Below are 16,923 nucleotides of genomic sequence, written 5' to 3'. Positions count from 1 at the left end.
GTCATTCTGGCCGAGACAATAAAAACATCGTCCACAGTGCTGTCCAACATACTGCAGAAAAGCATGGAAAGAAACTCTTTTTTTTGGACTAGAAGGCTTCTCTGAACTGGAAATACAGGGACCAGCAGTGCTCTTCATGTGCTGAGGGAGGGATAGCCAGAAGACAGATGGGATTGTGCCCTAAGGACTCTAAGCAGCAGATTTTTCTTTGGAATAAGCGCTTTCTACAAAGAGAAAAGTGGATCTCTGCATAGAAAAGTACCTACAGGAAATATTATCTTTCTATAGTGTTCAAGGAAACACAGTTGGGCTGTGTTTGTAAGCCACTTAAACCATGTTGGAAAAACACTTCATTCGAGATGACAGCTTTTCTCTTATCAAGAGTAACCACATAAGACTACAACTGTGAACAAGTGCTTTGAGCAAAACATAATGCAAATGAAAGAAAGACAAGTTAGTGACTCTCACTATGACACTGAACTTTCCAAAGGGTGAAGAATTCTTTTATTAAATAAATGGAAGGGTTTTTGTTTGATTGCTTTCTGTGAAGATAGAAGTTAGCCTTCCAAGGTGTTTTTCCAAACCCTGTTTCAAATGCAGAATGCAGCTTTTCACTTCCCAAGCTATTTTCTTGTCAAGGACAAGCTGAACCAATGTATTTGATCTAAAATGTCCTTTCAGTTTCTGACCAGACTGCTTCTGCTTATTCTGTATTATGTGGAACTTTAAGGGTGGTTTTGTTTTTTCCTCTGCATCTCTTAAAAATTCCTAAAGCTTGTCTATTGGCAGACGATCAAAACCTATTAGGTGATTTAAGCCATCTTCTTGCTGAACTTCACAAAGGTATTTTGTATAGGAAATGGACTGATTTCATGAAATCAGTGAAATGTTTCTGTATTTTTTAGGGGCCATTAAAATTATTTGCGATAAAACGTTCATCAAAATATAGATATTTACTGATGGATTTGCTAAGTGATAGAACTGTAGCTAGCTATTTTGAAGTAAAATGGTAAGTAATTCTAAGAAGCACCTTGGTACACTTAGGATGAAATTATATGTTGTGTTACCACTTTAGGCTTTGCAGGCAATTCATACATTTTCAGATTCCTTTAACAGTTTCTTCACTGTTCCCTCAAGAAATACTTCTGAATGTCCTACAGAGGAGCACAGCATGCCTGGATATTAACTTAACATTTCTTTATGCAAGACATCATTCTACGCCTTTTAGTCATTTTGCATAGTTCTTGCTCATGCGAAGAATGCCTTAGCTAATATCAAATATTTGTCTAGAGTAAATAGTACACACAGTAATGGAGGCTCTAAGACCATTACGTTAGCTTGTGTGAATTCATTCTAGGCAGTAAGTAATTCAAGTACTGGCTTAACATAGCACAGTGAGACACCCATATTGTATTCTCTTATTCTTTTTGTTTTAAATGTATTGAAGCAGAAGCGGACAGATTCCTCATTTTATGATGTGTGAGAGAGAAAGCACAAATGTGTTGCTGCATTCAATATGTCTCTAAGTCTGCTTCCTTTAAAAAGAACTGGAGGCACTGTAATTACCCTGAAAAGCTTTTTGTAAATACCTGCTTTTCTAAATCTTTTCACTGGATGAAACAGAAATGGCCTTGTCTCAGAACAGCTAATGACAGCAGTTCCCCCTCTTTCACTTCTAAGCCTGTGACATGTAATTTTTCTGTTCCTGTAATAACTAACATTAAGAAAAACCCTAAGTAATTGCCTTTTCAAAATATTGCTCTTTTGTAGAAGAGAAGGCTTTGTTCTTCTTGTAGAACACCTTTTGTATGTCCATCCTGCTTTTGATATCACTTGCTCAGCACGGAGAAGAAGAGAAGGCTAGGAAAATTGTGGATAAGTAGAATGAAGCTTGAGAAATATTATTTTTCTCTCATAGGAAAGTTTCTTGGCTCTGTAGTAAGAAAACCTCTTCATGTCATGTAAGTAAAAAAGGTAGGGCAAGAAAGGTCATGAATAAGACTCTGACTTGCAGCCCAATACTATTGAAAAAAACAAAATCCAATTCCTAAGAAAGGCTGGTGGTTCCAGATCAGGTGGTTACTTGTCCACACTGATCTCACAAACGTTTCTGATGCACACTGAAGACACCATAGCTTACAGGGTGATGTGGAATTCCATCCAGCCTTGTATGTCATACACTTACCAATCAGGAATTGAGAAGTAACAGGCTCAGTGTAAATAATATATGTGCATGTTTTAATAAAATTCATAAGACATGGCTTATTAATGTTGTTTAAATAAATCTATCTTCTTTCCAGGAGGAATGCCAAAAAAGCCGATGACTGATCTAAACAAACATAGCAATGCTATTGCTTCTGCAGAAGTTTCTGTATTTCCTGAAATGTTATTTTGCCTCATTATTCGTTAGTGCATCATAACAGACATTTTTTCTTTTTTGAAATTAAAATCTTTTCCCCCATCTTGTACTGGCTGCAGAGTGAAGCACATCAGTGTCACAAACACCATTAAAAATTGACAAGGGACCCTTTTTTACAGAAATGCCAAAAAGTTCGTCATTTAAAATGTAGACCATACAAGAACTCAAACCACTGAAAAAAAAATAGGCAGAAATAAGAAACTGCAAAATCTATAACTTTCTGAGCATTGAAAGGCATTGCTGATTTTTTTTTTATTTTATTTTTTAATGAAGACCTCCGACAGCTCAAAACCTTGAGCAAAGAGACTTGGTAAAAAGCAGTTGTCCCTCTTTGTTAGAGATGCAATTTCACTTCTGGAAAATAGTCCAGGGAATGATCAACTGGATGATGGGAACTTGCAAATTTCAACTTCCTTGACCAAACTTTCTTTTTCAAATTTGTCTTCAGATTCTGCTCCTTACATGTATGTTATTTAGGAGTGAAATGCATGTAGTTTATGAGGACCTTAAAGGAAGCTATAGTGAGGTAGGGATTGGGCTCTTCTTCCAAGCACCAAGTGATAAGAAGACAAATGGCCTCAAGTTGCACCAGGGGACGTTTGGGTTGAATATTAGGAGAAATTTCTTCACTGAAAGGGTTGTGCAGCATTGGAATAGGATGTCCAGGGAAGTGATTGAGTCACCATCCCTGGAGGTCTTCAAGAAATGTGTAGATGTAGAACTTCGTAGCGTGGTTTAGTGCTGGACTTGTCAGTACTAGGTTAAAGGTTGAGCTGGATGATCTTAAGAGGTCTTTTCCAACCTGAATGATTCTATGTTTCTAGTTATCCCACTACAGCTCTTACTATTAACAGCTATGAGTGATTCTCAAAAATTCCCTTTTCTATTCCATGCCACGTGATCTCTTACTCAAAACTTTTTGGTCTATCAAACTGCAGCAGCAGCCTACTTTTCTGATATTTACTGATAGATTAGATTCAGGTGAGGAGAAATAAAAGCTTGCAGAGCACTCCATACTGCTAACTGAAATGTACGAGAACTAGGTTTTCTTTATTAATGTTATTGAACTGTTTAATTTGTGCGAGTTCTGTGAGTTTAGAAGATGTTGTGGCTGTGTGAACCAGAATATCAATAAATGTTAAAGTTTGTTGATTTCTGGTGTGTGGAGTTAGCAGTTGTTTATCCAGAGAAGAAAACCTACCAGAAAACCACTGTCCAGAGGGCAGGAGCGTTGCCATAGCACTCTGGAAAAGGGCCATGAATACTAAGAGTCATTCCTAACAAAGCTGCAGCTAGGGACCATAGTGGGGTAATTCCTTACAATTATGTAAGTGTGAGCAACTGAGATTGAAGTCACCAATGAAATCATTGCATGAATACTTTATGTTTCTTCTAAATAGGCCTCGTGGTGTATTTAGAAATCTATTTTCTGTAATTATGTTTTATAAAGCCCATTGTTCATGTGGTCTGTTACAGATCACAAAGGGCACTTAATAATTATGAATATGGATTTGCATGGGGCAGTGCTACCAGAATACTATGGTTCTCCAGTCTTTGTGGACAGCTGCTTTCTATCGCAATGGAAAAACAAAAAGTCTGTGACGTTTCTCAGAAATTCTCCTCGTACTTGGTTAGTCTGGTGGGCATGGCTGTATCTTAGCCATCAGGCTGTTGTGCAAGTGGTTATTAGCCCTTCTTTCCATTCACCAGCCCCCAAAACAGTCTTTACAAGTTGAAACTAAATATATATATATATATATATAAAAAAACCAAACATGTAAATCTGAAGTTTGTGTTTTAATACTCAAAATTAAGAATTACAGATTATATTTATTTGTATCTTTATTGATACTGATTCACACTGTTATAGAGACCAATGTCTTATTTTGGTAATCACAGCCAAATGATGTACGTGAGCATTTAATTTAGAGCTGATCCATTCAGAGCTTTTCTTGATCACGGGAAAGAATGCTGTGGTGAGTGTAACAGGCAGCAAACTCCAGTTACTTTTCAAAGGAGTTGTATTTGTATACCAAGCCAGCAAACATTGTAACTCCTTAATGTAAACTTCCCAACATATGGTTGTTTGGGATAACACAAGCACCATAGTTTCTTAAAAATAGGAGGCTAGGAATTTGAAGGTAACAAGTAACATTCAGTCACTATTGTGCACAAGCTGCAATTTTTACGCTAAAATTTTACATGTGAGAACAGAGCTGGAGATTTTGGTTGCACATGGTAATTTTCTGAAAGTGATGAACATTGGAATCATTTTAAAATCAGTTAAAGCTGTGAAAAAGACCTGCTCTTCAGTATTCGCATGTAGCCTACCTCTGTGTATGGTACGGGTTTCAAACCCGGTTGTAACACACTAGGCAATACACAGAGGTCCAAGTTTCCTTGTCTTTCTCAAGCACCTGCTATTTGTGCTCTTCGTGTGCCTGGGGATGCCAGCAAGGGTGGATGAATCATTTGATTCACGAGGATGAAACCAGATACCATTTTGCATGGTCCCTTTTGAATTGGGGGATATTTTGTAAGACCTGTAGCTGCTTGATAAATCTCCCTCACTCGAACCCTTACAAGCAGCAGCGATAAAACTGAAGAACTGCTGCCTACAGCCGTAGGGAGGACGGCTGGACTTCCATTATGCATTACATTATGCCCTTCAGTGCTGTTTCACCCCTCGGACGCTTCCCTCACCCACCGCCCACAACAGCACCTATTTCTCCCTCCCGAGCCCATTTTGGGCTGAAAACCCAACTGCAGACGAGACGAGCAGACGAAAACTGGGGGCTGCCCCCAGTGACAGCGGGGGGACGGGGCTGCCCCTGCCCCATCCCGGCGGCCGCCCGAGGCGCCCCGACATGGCGGCCCTTCCCGCCGCCGAGGGGCGCTGAGGGGCGGCCGGGCCGGGCCGGCGGCGAAGGGGTGAGGGAGGCGGGCCGCGGGGCTGCACCTGCTGCCGTGCCCGCCCGTCTCCCGTAATCGCAGTCGCTGCTTTTTTTTTTTTTTTTTTTTTTATTTCCTAGGTCCCTGGGTTTCCTTCTCTTTCGCCATCCCCGCCTCGGAGCGCGGGTGCCCTGACGGGAGGCGCTGCCGTGTGCCCGTCTCTTGCAAGGCGGACAGCGGGAGGCAGCGGGGAGCCGGTCGGCAAGAGGGGCGGCGGGGAGCGGCGGCCCCCATCTCCCCTCCCCTCCGTCTCTGAGCCGGGTGAGTGGCGCCCGGGTGCCGAGTGGCCCCGCCGGGGGGCTGCGGGGCTTCCTTCCAGGTTTTGCTTCGCCTTGTGGCCCTAAGAGACGTGGGGTGGCGATGGGGGTCGGGAGGGCGGGCTGGACGTGGCGGTCGGGAGGGTCTTTCCCCGCCTAGGTGACCCCATGAAGAACAGATTATTGGCTATTAAGTGTAATAATATTTATATACAGCAGTTTGGGTTACTTGGTAGTTGCCGAGCGTGCTCAGCCAAATACACGTCTCGGCACAGCGAGCAGGGACTCACACCACGCAGTGGGTCAGGGGACTCTGTGCCCCAAGTGACTCGGGAAAGGTGCGAGGAGTTTGGTGGGCAGCAGCTGGGGACGAGCCCTTCCCTGGGTGTGGGGAGAGGGGAAGCTGCCTGTGGGGTCCACAGGTGTTGCTACGTGCCCTTCAGGTGGAGGTGTTGGTGCCAGATGCAGCCCACCCCGGTTTAAGAAACATTTACAGACCCCTTGCCGTTCAGCCTCTCGGAGCGTATGGTCTTGGGGGGATCCAAAAGGGTGAAGGAAGTGATGGGATCACTGTCTGGAAATGTAAAGGTGAGGAATAATGGGCTTTTAAGTCAAGCTGGCAAAGGTTTAACAACATCCCGTGTTGGAAATTTGAAGTTTGACATCAGGAGACTAGAAAGGGAGTGCAGTTTCTTCAAATAACAACACTCGTTAGACCAGTAAGTTCTTTTTTTATTATTCACTTAAAAAAAAAAAAAAACTTTTCAGAAAAACATCCTTGGTTTAAAGGCAGGTCTGTTTTTAACAGTACTTAGTATGGGGAGATCTTACGCAGGGGGGAGGCTGGAACAGGTGATCGTGACAACCCCTTATTGCCTGTTAGGCATGTAGTCAGGAGAGCTGTGCTGTCTCAGAGAGCACACTCTATAATTCCCTTTCGTTCCCTTTACTCCCCTAACTTTCTTTGGTTTTGCTCAAGTAACACTGATGGCTAGCTTTTGGCTGTATGTTTGTCTGTGTGTTTCTGAATCAAATTATCCCCCATGTGCAATTACAGCCAGGAGACTCTGTGCTTGATTGTCATCTACGTGATTCCAGTGAATTTCTGACGATGAGAGTTGCTGCCTGTAGATCTGAGTAAGGTTTGAGGAACGCATTTTGTCAGGCTTGGAGGTATGGTTATGCTTTTCAGACAGTATCAGTGTGCTTAAACATTTTAGGGAACTTAATATGTTAATGTTTCTAAGCTGCCTTTAGCACTATGTGTACTCTGAAGAGATGCTTATCAGCATCCTTTGACTTTTATAGATTTCATGGTAGTTGAATTCCTAAGTTCTTTTGGGATGGAGGAATAGTTCAATCAAAATTCCTTGTAAAAAGCCTTTTTTGGGCTGGTGCTGCATTTCTAGAGTAGAAAGACAGTAGGTATGAAGGATCTTAATAAGCAGTTCACGGTGTGATGTTGCAGTCATCTCCTTGTTTGCATTATCTACAAAACATGTTCTTGTTACATAATGCTATTTCTTCTAAATCTCCTTATCAGGGGAGAGGTGAATTTCCTATCTGATGATTAACTCTGTTAGTAAGATTTGGCTTTGGGGAGGTGGGGAGAAAGGGAATCTGCTGACAGAGCGAAGGCTGAAGTCAGCTGCAGTGCAGGATTGCTGAGTGACTGAGCACATTGTTTTCCCAGTTCTTTATTGCTGCTGCCTTGCCTACACGTACTCTGCCTTCTTACCAAACTTTCTTGATACCAGGGATTAACGTATTGATGTGTTGTCCTGGAGCCTGGAAACATAAGAAAGCAGAATAGCTAAGAATGGCTGGAAGAGTGAACCTTGAAGAACAGCATGGCCCTGAGTCCAAGGGGAGTAGTAAAAGGTGTATGCATAGTAGATGTAGGAAGCTGATGGAGGTATATTTCTCTTCGGATCTTTAGAGCACTTTTTCCATCTATTTATGCAGGACAACCACAAACATATACATGCAATGCATGGCAATGAAGCCTTCTGTTCAGAGCAGCCTTGCTCTGCAACAGGAAAGATCTGTTTAAGCTTTTATCTTAGGCTGTCCTGGGTTGTGACCAAGCGGCCCAGTTCAGTGGGGTTTTAATTTATTTAATTATTTTTTACCATTGTGTGTTGGGATCTTTTGTGTCCCTCCCAATATGCTGAGGCATAGCTGTAGAGCCAATTGTGCAGGAGCTGAATTTGTGTGTTCTTGGTTGTGTTTTTTTTTTCTTTAATGTTTACCTTGGCCTGAACTGGAATTTCTTCATAATGCAATTACTGTAATCTGCACCTTTTTATTTTCACTGTAACTCTTCCCTCGGTATGCTTTTTGTATTGCTTAGAAATTTAGAGATGAAACAAAATTCCACAGTGGTTCATGCTACGTTCTGCAAATGAGTGTTAACAGGAATGTCCTTAAATGATCTGCTTTTGTTGTTGTTTGTTTGTTTGTTTGTTTTCTTTATTTAAGAGACTGGCTCTGCACCTTCACTTCAATGCATCTCTGGAACATTTATATTCTCAGGGGCATCTCTTGCTGTTGACACGTAAGTTCTTGTTTCAGTTGGTCTGTGTCTTGGTTCCAGATGAATTTGCCATTTTTTTTTTGTGTATGTGTGAGAAATAACCTTTCACTGCAGACTTCTATTGCAAGGAAGACTGCTTTTAGGATTGATTGTATTATGCATTGGGATGGCTTGTGATCTGAATGCAACTGAACTTATTAGTATCTCTTCTCTGAGACTTTGCTGGGTTTAGGGTTAGACTAATATCCTTCACCTGTACACCTTATGAATAGTGGAAGCAGTGGTGCATCAGCAGATGAAAGCGAAACATGTTCACAGCATGAACGTACCATTTTTTTAATGTATAATGGAGATGGAGACAGTGTAGGAATTGTACATAGCACCAATGCGTTTCTATGGCTAGAACAGCAGAGTCGAGCTTGAGGGAATTTTTTTTGTACATATGGTATTGAACTTCTAGGTTGTTATCTGAATACCATGGAAGCAAATGTCCATGACCATGGGAACGTTGTTTCCAAGGATTCTATTATTTGACAGACTTCTGGGAGAAAACACTATTTGAAAGCAAGCCATTTGTCAACGATATTTTTCATTTGCAGTTACTACATGACAGGATTGATTGCTTTTTGAGCAATTGTATACAAGTTGAAGCTGAGCTTGGTTCCTCATTTCATGAGCGTTTCAGAACTATGGAAGAGGTAGGTCAGATTTAAGAAGAGACACTAAATATCTAAAACCTCATTTCCTTTTCTTGAGTCTCTACACAAAATTGCTAGGGCCTGATAGGCTGGGGGGAGAAAAATGGAGGAAAAGGAAATGAATTGTAGTTCTCAGAATATTAAGCCTGCTTAAAATAATAAACAGGCTTATAAACTCAAAGATGACAGGTGCTTACACATGGACATAACTTCAGAAGGATAAGAGAAGTATAACTCATACATACTGTCAATTAAATAAAGGTCTGCTGTAGAAATTACCTTCCATTCACTTTAGTGCAGAAATAGTACTAACTGCGTTATGGAGTCTGTTAAGAGGGACAGAAGAGAATGAGTTTTATATGGAGGGGTAATATCAGAAATCTCATCTTGTGTAAAGTGATCTAAAAGACATGAATATAATGAAAGTGAGTATTCTTCAAACGAGTAGGTTCAGACCATTTTTGGAGATAAATAATAAAAAATGGCAATATGGCTGCCTAAAGTGTTATGTAACATTGCAGAACACACTTTTTCTAGCAGCTTTTTGTACACTGACTGTTGTACCTGCAAACTTTCTCATGGCTGCTAACTATGAAGCAGGTTCCTTGACTTTTGTCATGCTCTGAAGTTAAGGTATAAATATATGCTTCTCTCCAGGAGTATTGCTGTCCCTTCGATCTATAGATGTACTTTAAGTAGGCTTAGGTGATATACTAGTGAGCATGTCTGTTTACTGGCGGCATCTTTATATAGAGTACAGCCTTCTCCATTGTTATTACCTGCGTGAAATGTTAGAGAAGGAAAAAAGAAAGAAGCCATAGCTAAGGTTATAGTGGGAGTGTTGTGTAAACACTGCCTAGTTTTGAAGCCCTCAGTCTCAGAAAAATAGGAACAAGGTGGATGCAGTATGGAGGAAAAAGGATTAATGCACTGGAGAATAATGATTCACTAGGCACAACTGAAAACTAACAAGTGAGGTGGGTATGCCTTCGTGGTATTTTCTTTCTGCTCAGAGGTGTACATCCTTCAGTGAAAGTATAGCAGCAAAGAAGGGTGGAGAAGTATGAGTAACCAGTGCAAACACGGGTGTCATCTGGCTTGCGCTGCAGTGAGTAAGGAATGCACTGACAGATGAGGGCGTGACAAGTTCAACATGTGGTGGAGCTGGTATATTGCTGGATCCTGTACTTTCGTTGGTAAACATTTGTCTGGTTTCGGCTTTTCAAAGTGAAGGACCTGAATGGAGAACATTTAGGTCAATTTAACTGCACGTTCTACTAATACCTGGGGTGTTGGCATTGCACACAAGAAATAACACTCGTCTGGATTTCCTGCTAATCTCAATGTCTTTAGGCAGGGGGTTGTTCTGGTTATGATTGCGATAATCTTTTAGAGCATTGTTCAAATACTAGCGTCTGTAGTAAGCTGCAAGTCTAACCTGATCAGCCCTTTTCTTCATGTTTGAGAAGCTCTCTGGTTTGCCAGGAATTTGTAGTTTACCCTGAAGTCACTTTGAATCATGACCTCGCTGATGATATTTCATTTCTATTACGGAAGGCAGCAAAAACATTTCAGAATGATTTGTGGGAAATGAGTTCTGAAAACTCACATTCTCAAGTAAGAATTTAAATACATAATGTAGTAGTTATATATAAAAAAAAATACTTTGAATTGAAATCATGAGCTCATTTCTGATTAATTTTGGGTGTTTTTAACGTTTGTTTTCCACACCATGTTTCCAGCTATAAAAAGACTACATGTGGAAGTAAAAGCACTTAAGCATTCAGCTTTAGGCTTGGTGGAGTACTGGTGCATGTAAAAGCCTTCTCACTAACTTAGCGAAGATAATGCTGATGATTAGGTTGCTACAGTAAAACTCGTTTTTGAGAAAATGAGGAGAAATAAATGTTCTAAAGCATTTGTGCTCATTGTCCACATCCTTCAGCTTCCAGTGAGACTGTAGATGGTTTTAACTGAGGCACAAGCTTGGGCGCAATCCTGCTTCTGATTTCATCGGTGTTTGTATAGCTCTGTGCCTTTTGTGTGAGGAGAGCAAATTCTGTTATGATCTACATTAACAGTAACAAAACATCAGTAGTAGAACTTGTAAATCATCAACAAAGTACTGTGTTGATGACTTCTCAGAACAGGCCTGTCCCTGTCCCCAGAGAGCAGAGCTCAGCGCCTGCCCCTCCGCTCCCCTCGTGAGGGAGCTGCAGGCCGCCATGAGGCCTCCCCTCGGCCTGCTCTGCTCTGGGCTGAACAAACCCAGGGACCTCAGCCGCTCCTCATACGTCTTGCCCTCCAGACCCTTCACCATCTTTGTAGCCCTCCTTTGGACTCTCTCTAATGGTTTAATGTCCTTTGTATACTGTGGTGCCCCAAACTGCACACAGTACTCAAGGTGAGGCCGCACCAGCGCAGAGCACACTTGGTCTCTCTGCTGGCCTGTTCTGTGCCTGCTGTCGCCGTAAAGGTTCTGGCTTTCAGCCACTGAACCTCCACAGCCAGTCATATGTTGGCTTCTGAGGAGGTTGCTCTGAGAGGGCTTTGTTAATGGATTAGTCTCATTATTAAGCTTCACCTCAAACATAACACATTGGTTCAGAGACATGCTAAATGTTTGTAGAACATCACTTTAAAATGTGTAGTAATATCACAAATAATACTTCATTAGCCTGACCTTTCTCCCTTCAGTTGAAAAAGCATGTTAGAAAAGCAGTAACTGTTCCTTAACCTTAAATCTGAACAAGATTCAGGTGATACTGGAAAGAAAGCTACCAGACAATATAGCATGGATGTTTTTTTTTTTTCTTTATTTGCATCACTAGTGCACAAAAAGCAGATCTTAAATTTGAAAACTCCATGAGTGAAGAAAAATTAAAGATCTTTAACTGTACAAACGATTGTGGAATAGTTTGTTGTAAATACTGTGCATGGTATATAGGACGATCAAAAAAACCTATGCCCTAACACTAGAAATGATCAGAGCCTAGTTTGGTACTCCTGTCCTTTGACTCAATACAGTTCTTCTGGTTCTGTTTGTGAGCAGACTGCAGCTGGTGTACAAACTTGCACTTACTTGGAACTGCCTTTATTATTGACATTTTCAAAAATTATCCCTTTTGGCCCTCCTGTTCTTGGTAATGCTGAGAGAATGAGACTAGGCTGTGACGTTTTTTTCATTGTAGTACTTGAGAGGCAGAACAAAGGTAAGAAGAACAGAATACAATGTTACCACGTGCAAGTCTCAAGTAGTTGTAGATGTGGCTTTTTTTTTTTTTTAAATTGGGAATCCAAATGACAAAATAACTGGTAATAAGACAGGGGTCACTAAATGGAGCAGAGCTTCTTGTCTTGTTGCCATCGTTGGTTTTCCAGGGGAGATGCTTTTCACTTACATAAGTGCAATCTGAAGCCAGAGGATAAATAAGTAGTTTTTCCTTCTTGGCTTTGGAGGGTTTCTGTCCATCCTGTCTTCTCATTACATCAGGTGAAGATGCCGAGATAGTTAGCAGGAGGATATGCTGGGGACTGTTGCATGCTCCCAGTTGTCTGGCACCTGTGGCTTGCTCCTGGGAGAGAGGAGAGCACAAGTGTGAAACGGGTCAAGACAATGAAATACCCTCAAAAGTTCAACATTAGAGTTTAACTGTAGTCTGTGTAGAGTAAAAGCTGGAGATGTGTTTGGGAAGAATAAATGTGTATATATTCATATAAATAGGAAACTCTAAATCAGAAACAGAATTTGTTAGATAACTATGCAAATACATCTTCAGATAGCTTATGCCTGAGGACAACAATGAAGTCATACTCAGTTGTTAGTGCATAAATTAAGAGAGGAGACTGAAAGCTTTCTTTTCATCACTGGATATTTTCTTGAGCCTTGCTGTGAATGTAAGATCCCCCATTGTTATCTTTCCACTTACTTTTTTGTTGTTGTTTTGGGAGGAAAATAAAAATCAAAAGGCCAGTAACTTATAAACGATTAAATATGTAACAATGTATTCTTCTTTCAGTAATAAGATGATACTTGAATAGCATTTTGGGAAGACAAGCGGTAAAAATACATATACAAGGTCTTAAAAGTATGTTTATGTTGGGGTTCCTGGAGATAAGTAATTCGGGCACTCTTTAATGCCGTTGTAAAGGGTTTTCCTTTGCTGTTACACTAATATGCATTCCCAAATAGCAACTTTTAGGAAAGTTGCTTGGGTTATGCAGCAGGATTATGCAACATCATGTCTCGAGGGGCAGGGGAGGGAATAAGCAGGAAGCCACTGACAATTAGCAGTCTGTGCTTTGTGGTTTAGAAGGAGTTGTGTTCTACCTCCCGGTGTGTTTGTCTCTTTGGTTTTGAAGGACCTAGTATACCTGAGCAGCTTGTGGTTTGTTTTCAAAGCTACACAGCACAAAGACAGAACCTAGTTCTGTTGAGAGGGAATCTGAAAATAGCAGTGGAAAACATGGCTGGGGTTAATGCATTATCCCTGTCGTATGATATTCTCTGTTTACCAGGGAATACAGATAATGCAAAGAGAAAACAGGCCTCATGCATGACTCCCTAAAGCTAAGGAGAAATCTTTCTACTGGTCAGAGGTGATATTCAAGCATTTGTTTCTGAACTTGCCAGTTGCCAATTTTTGTACTATGGAATTTCTCTATCATTAAACAAAGGGAGCACGATCAAATTATTTGCAATGACAGTTAATACACTAAGTTTTCTGTTATTTGAGGAATCCCACAGTTTTGATCCACCTTATTTATTACTGCTGCACCTCCTGTAACACCTGTTGGTGTTTTGAGGATATCAGTTCTAAAATAAACAGCGTAGTACAGCCTGATTTTGGCTTCCTGCCTGTGGGCTTTGTTGCTCTACTCCAGTAACAGAGGCTCACTTCTCCAGCTGGTTTGGTTTGAAACCCTATCACATAAGTGTAAACGCAAGATCAGCATGAGACAATGTATAGGAACAGTTGAGCCGTCATGATGTTGTAGTGAAATGTGCGTTACTTGACGTCCAGGATTATTTCTCTAGAAATAAACTGTAATTTTGCCAATTACTCTTTTTATAAATGGTTCATTCCCTCATGCATATGGACACACATGTACATGCCTCTGCACATCTGGAAAACTTCTGGAGGGTGGTGGCAGAACTGTCAGCTCTCACATTCTTCTACCAAAACCTAAGTTATATGAAATTGAGATGTGTGTGTTTATGGGGGCAGATTTTAATGACAAGCTTGAAAATTAAAGTAGGATTTCCAGGGTTTGTGGTATTTCTGGATTAGAATAAAATCTATACTGAACCCCATAAAAATGGGTTTGAGTAAGTTTTATTCTAGGCTGAATTTGATCAGAATGACTGTTGTAGTGGTGACCAAAACCTGAAGAAAATAATTGCCTCAAGCTCAAACAAAATCAAAAATCTTCCCATCTCTAAAGTAACGAGTTACTTTTCCAACCCATGGCAGAATAGTTCTTCACTCTTGTATTCCAGTGGAATACTTGGGACAGAATGACTTCTGTACCTAAACACCGTTATACCTTCACTTCTCTAAAAGACTGCACAGAAAAATGGTGATTTAAAAAAAAGGGGGGGGGGGGCAGGGGAGTGGTTCAGGGGGGCGAGAGGATGGTAGTTACCCACTTCTTGAAGGAGGGCAGTCAGCCAAGCTGAAAACAGCAGGATGGTATTTAAGGCTTACAACCATTAACCATGATATTTTGCGCTGAGATTTCATGACCCGTGCTAGTGCAGTTCTTTTATGATCTCTTAAAGCAAAACATAAAAACACTTGCAGTGGGTCAAGATAAAAAGGTCCAAAGAGGCTGGCATTTCTATCTCTCCATTTGAAAGAATGGAAGAAATGGGGAAAATATGGAATAATGCCTTATTTCCACACACTCCCAACAATTTTCTGTAGCTCCCAAAATTAAATGGAACCACTACCCCTGTGTTTCCTTATTCAAGTTTAAATTGCAGTGGTTCAGATACATAGACCTGATAACAGTGAAAATTAAGACAAGCTTTCTAAGTTCAGTGAAACTTACTGAGTGGAGTTGTTTCTATATTTAAACAGCCCAGGGTAGATAGTCCACAGTCTAAGGTTTATGTGCCTCTCTGTCAATCTACCCATTTAACTAACCTTTAAACCATTTATAGTTCTGAGACTTAGACAAGATTTTCTTTTTCAAATGAATTACTTGGTTTGATACATACTATCCCTTCTTTTCTGATAAGAAAATAGTTTCAGCTATTCAAAAAACTTCATTTTCATTGTGTAAGTGCAGACAGAAATGATTATGGAATGTGCTCAAAAGATCCTCACTTCTGGTTTGGGTGAGAAGTGAGGTAATTAGTTGGTCTGGATGTATTCTAGGTGGCATAAATAACAATGCTTATAGATGAGGTTGCCCAGAATGTCTCACACTTAGGGTGTTTTCTCGTTCTGTATTTTTCTGTTCCCCCCAAATCAGTCTAAATTTGACCCTTGAAAATTGTCTGTCTTCATGTTATTGGTCACTCTAGCAAGTCTTTATCAAATTTGTATGAGCTATGTCTTCCTTCACAAGTTTAAAATTTCATTTTAATTAGATTTATTTTAACATCTTCCACAATAATATATTTCATGAAAGAAAATATTTCCTCTCCTGTTTAAGCTTTAAGTCCCAGCCTACAACTTTTATATGAATTAGTGGGAATGAAGATTGCTTCTACTTTTTCACAGATGTAATAATGTGATTTTCTTTTTCTAGCTCTTCTCAGAAACTTTGGCTGTAGATTGTCCCCAAACCTCAACTTGAGTGCCATGGAAAATTTCAGCTCTGATAGGTAACTTGGCAAAGTTGATAGAAAAGCAACCTTTTACAGTGGAAAAAACAGTTTGCAGTGGGGAGGTTTCCTGGCCCCCTAAAATTCATAGGCAAATCAAGAAAGAAGGGAGCTTATTTAGCACAAAAAATAAATGAAAAAAGAAAATAAAATAAAACTTCACTAAAATATGCACATTCTTTCAATCTGAAAAGTCTGGTATATTCATGATATCGGGGAGCCTGGCATCCCTGCATGAATTTTGCCTCCAAACAGCATCCTGAGATGAGAGGAGGAGTTGTTCCTATATAGCTAGGAGCTGGAGTAAGGAGAACCAGGAGATCTGCTGTGCATTGCTGATGGTGAAGACAGTTTCACCTCAGCATCTGTCTGCTGTTCCTCTCTGGGATTATCACTGTTCGTTTCCTTACAGGGTGATAGAGATTCTCATAAGCAGGGTAAACCAATCACTTACATGACAACGTACAAAAGTGTTTAAGAAATGTCCCAAGATTTACGGTATTTGAGGATAATTTACATGAAAATTAGTTGTAAGGCTGGCACTTATTTCAGAAGTTTCTATAATAAATTACTAAGCAGACAAAAATTGATTTACGTGTTAGAGAGCCAAATAACATTAAAACTGTCTTATCCTTAAATGCCTTTAAATGAATTGTAGGGCAGCTTTGCCTGCTACTGCAGGAGAAAAGAATATTTGAAACACTGATGAAAACTTCAGAGAGCTCTATATGAGCAGACAAATTGATGGCTGGATTTTGAGAACAGTCTCGTGTGATATTATAGATGTAAATGCACATAAGATGAGCATTATGTATTCCCCAACATTCTCTTGAATTTGATGGCCCCAGTCCTACTTATCCAATTCTGCAGCAGAACGAAAGATGAGTGGTGCTGAGTAATCTGTGCCTAGCAATTAGGCAGTCGATTAATCCTGATTTCTCATCTGCCTCTCCACACTGGAGGGTGTCTTCCAGGGTCTGAAAACATCTATCTACTTCTGCTCTCTTTGCCCCCACAGTAGGTCATGAGTAATCTTCTTGGTTTGTCACAGCAGTAAGGCCTGCTGCTAAGTACGCCTGGGGACAGTGGATTCATTATTAAACTAATTCTAGTCCACACCTAGAGACCTGGAAATGTAACTGTCTCTCTCCTGGTTTGTCTTCATGGGTAGAACTTCCCTGTTTGCAAACATTTGGACTGTGTATAAGCAGTTAAGCTTGGTTTCT

The 16,923-nt window shown here is 40.5% G+C and overlaps 1 protein-coding gene across 11 annotated transcripts in view; it reads left to right on the top strand.

Annotated features, from left to right (window-relative positions):
- Positions 1-4,360: 4,360 nt before the first annotated feature.
- LOC308187875 (uncharacterized protein) overlaps positions 4,361-16,923 on the top strand; it is a 29,452-nt gene continuing 16,889 nt past the window's right edge. For 5 of the 11 annotated variants that reach the window (XR_013944965.1, XM_080576298.1, XM_080576294.1 and 2 more), the window contains exons 1-3: positions 4,363-5,350; positions 5,452-5,632; positions 8,110-8,185. Coding sequence is in view for 10 of the 11 variants with exons in the window: in XM_080576298.1 (XP_080432424.1) it covers positions 5,069-5,350; positions 5,452-5,632; positions 8,110-8,185 (539 nt within the window). In the remaining variant the exon portion in view is untranslated. Of the gene's footprint in view, positions 5,351-5,451; positions 5,633-8,109; positions 8,186-12,355; positions 12,452-15,621 lie in introns of those variants that run through there. The other 6 variants (XM_080576296.1, XM_080576292.1, XM_080576295.1 and 3 more) reach the window with 6 other exon arrangements.

The sequence above is a fragment of the Anser brachyrhynchus genome (genome assembly GCF_964034855.1).
Source record: "Anser brachyrhynchus genome assembly, chromosome: 1".
NCBI lineage: Eukaryota > Metazoa > Chordata > Aves > Anseriformes > Anatidae > Anser > Anser brachyrhynchus.
The sequence above is the reverse complement of the archived record's forward strand: the minus strand, read 5'-3'. Positions and strand labels throughout refer to the sequence as shown.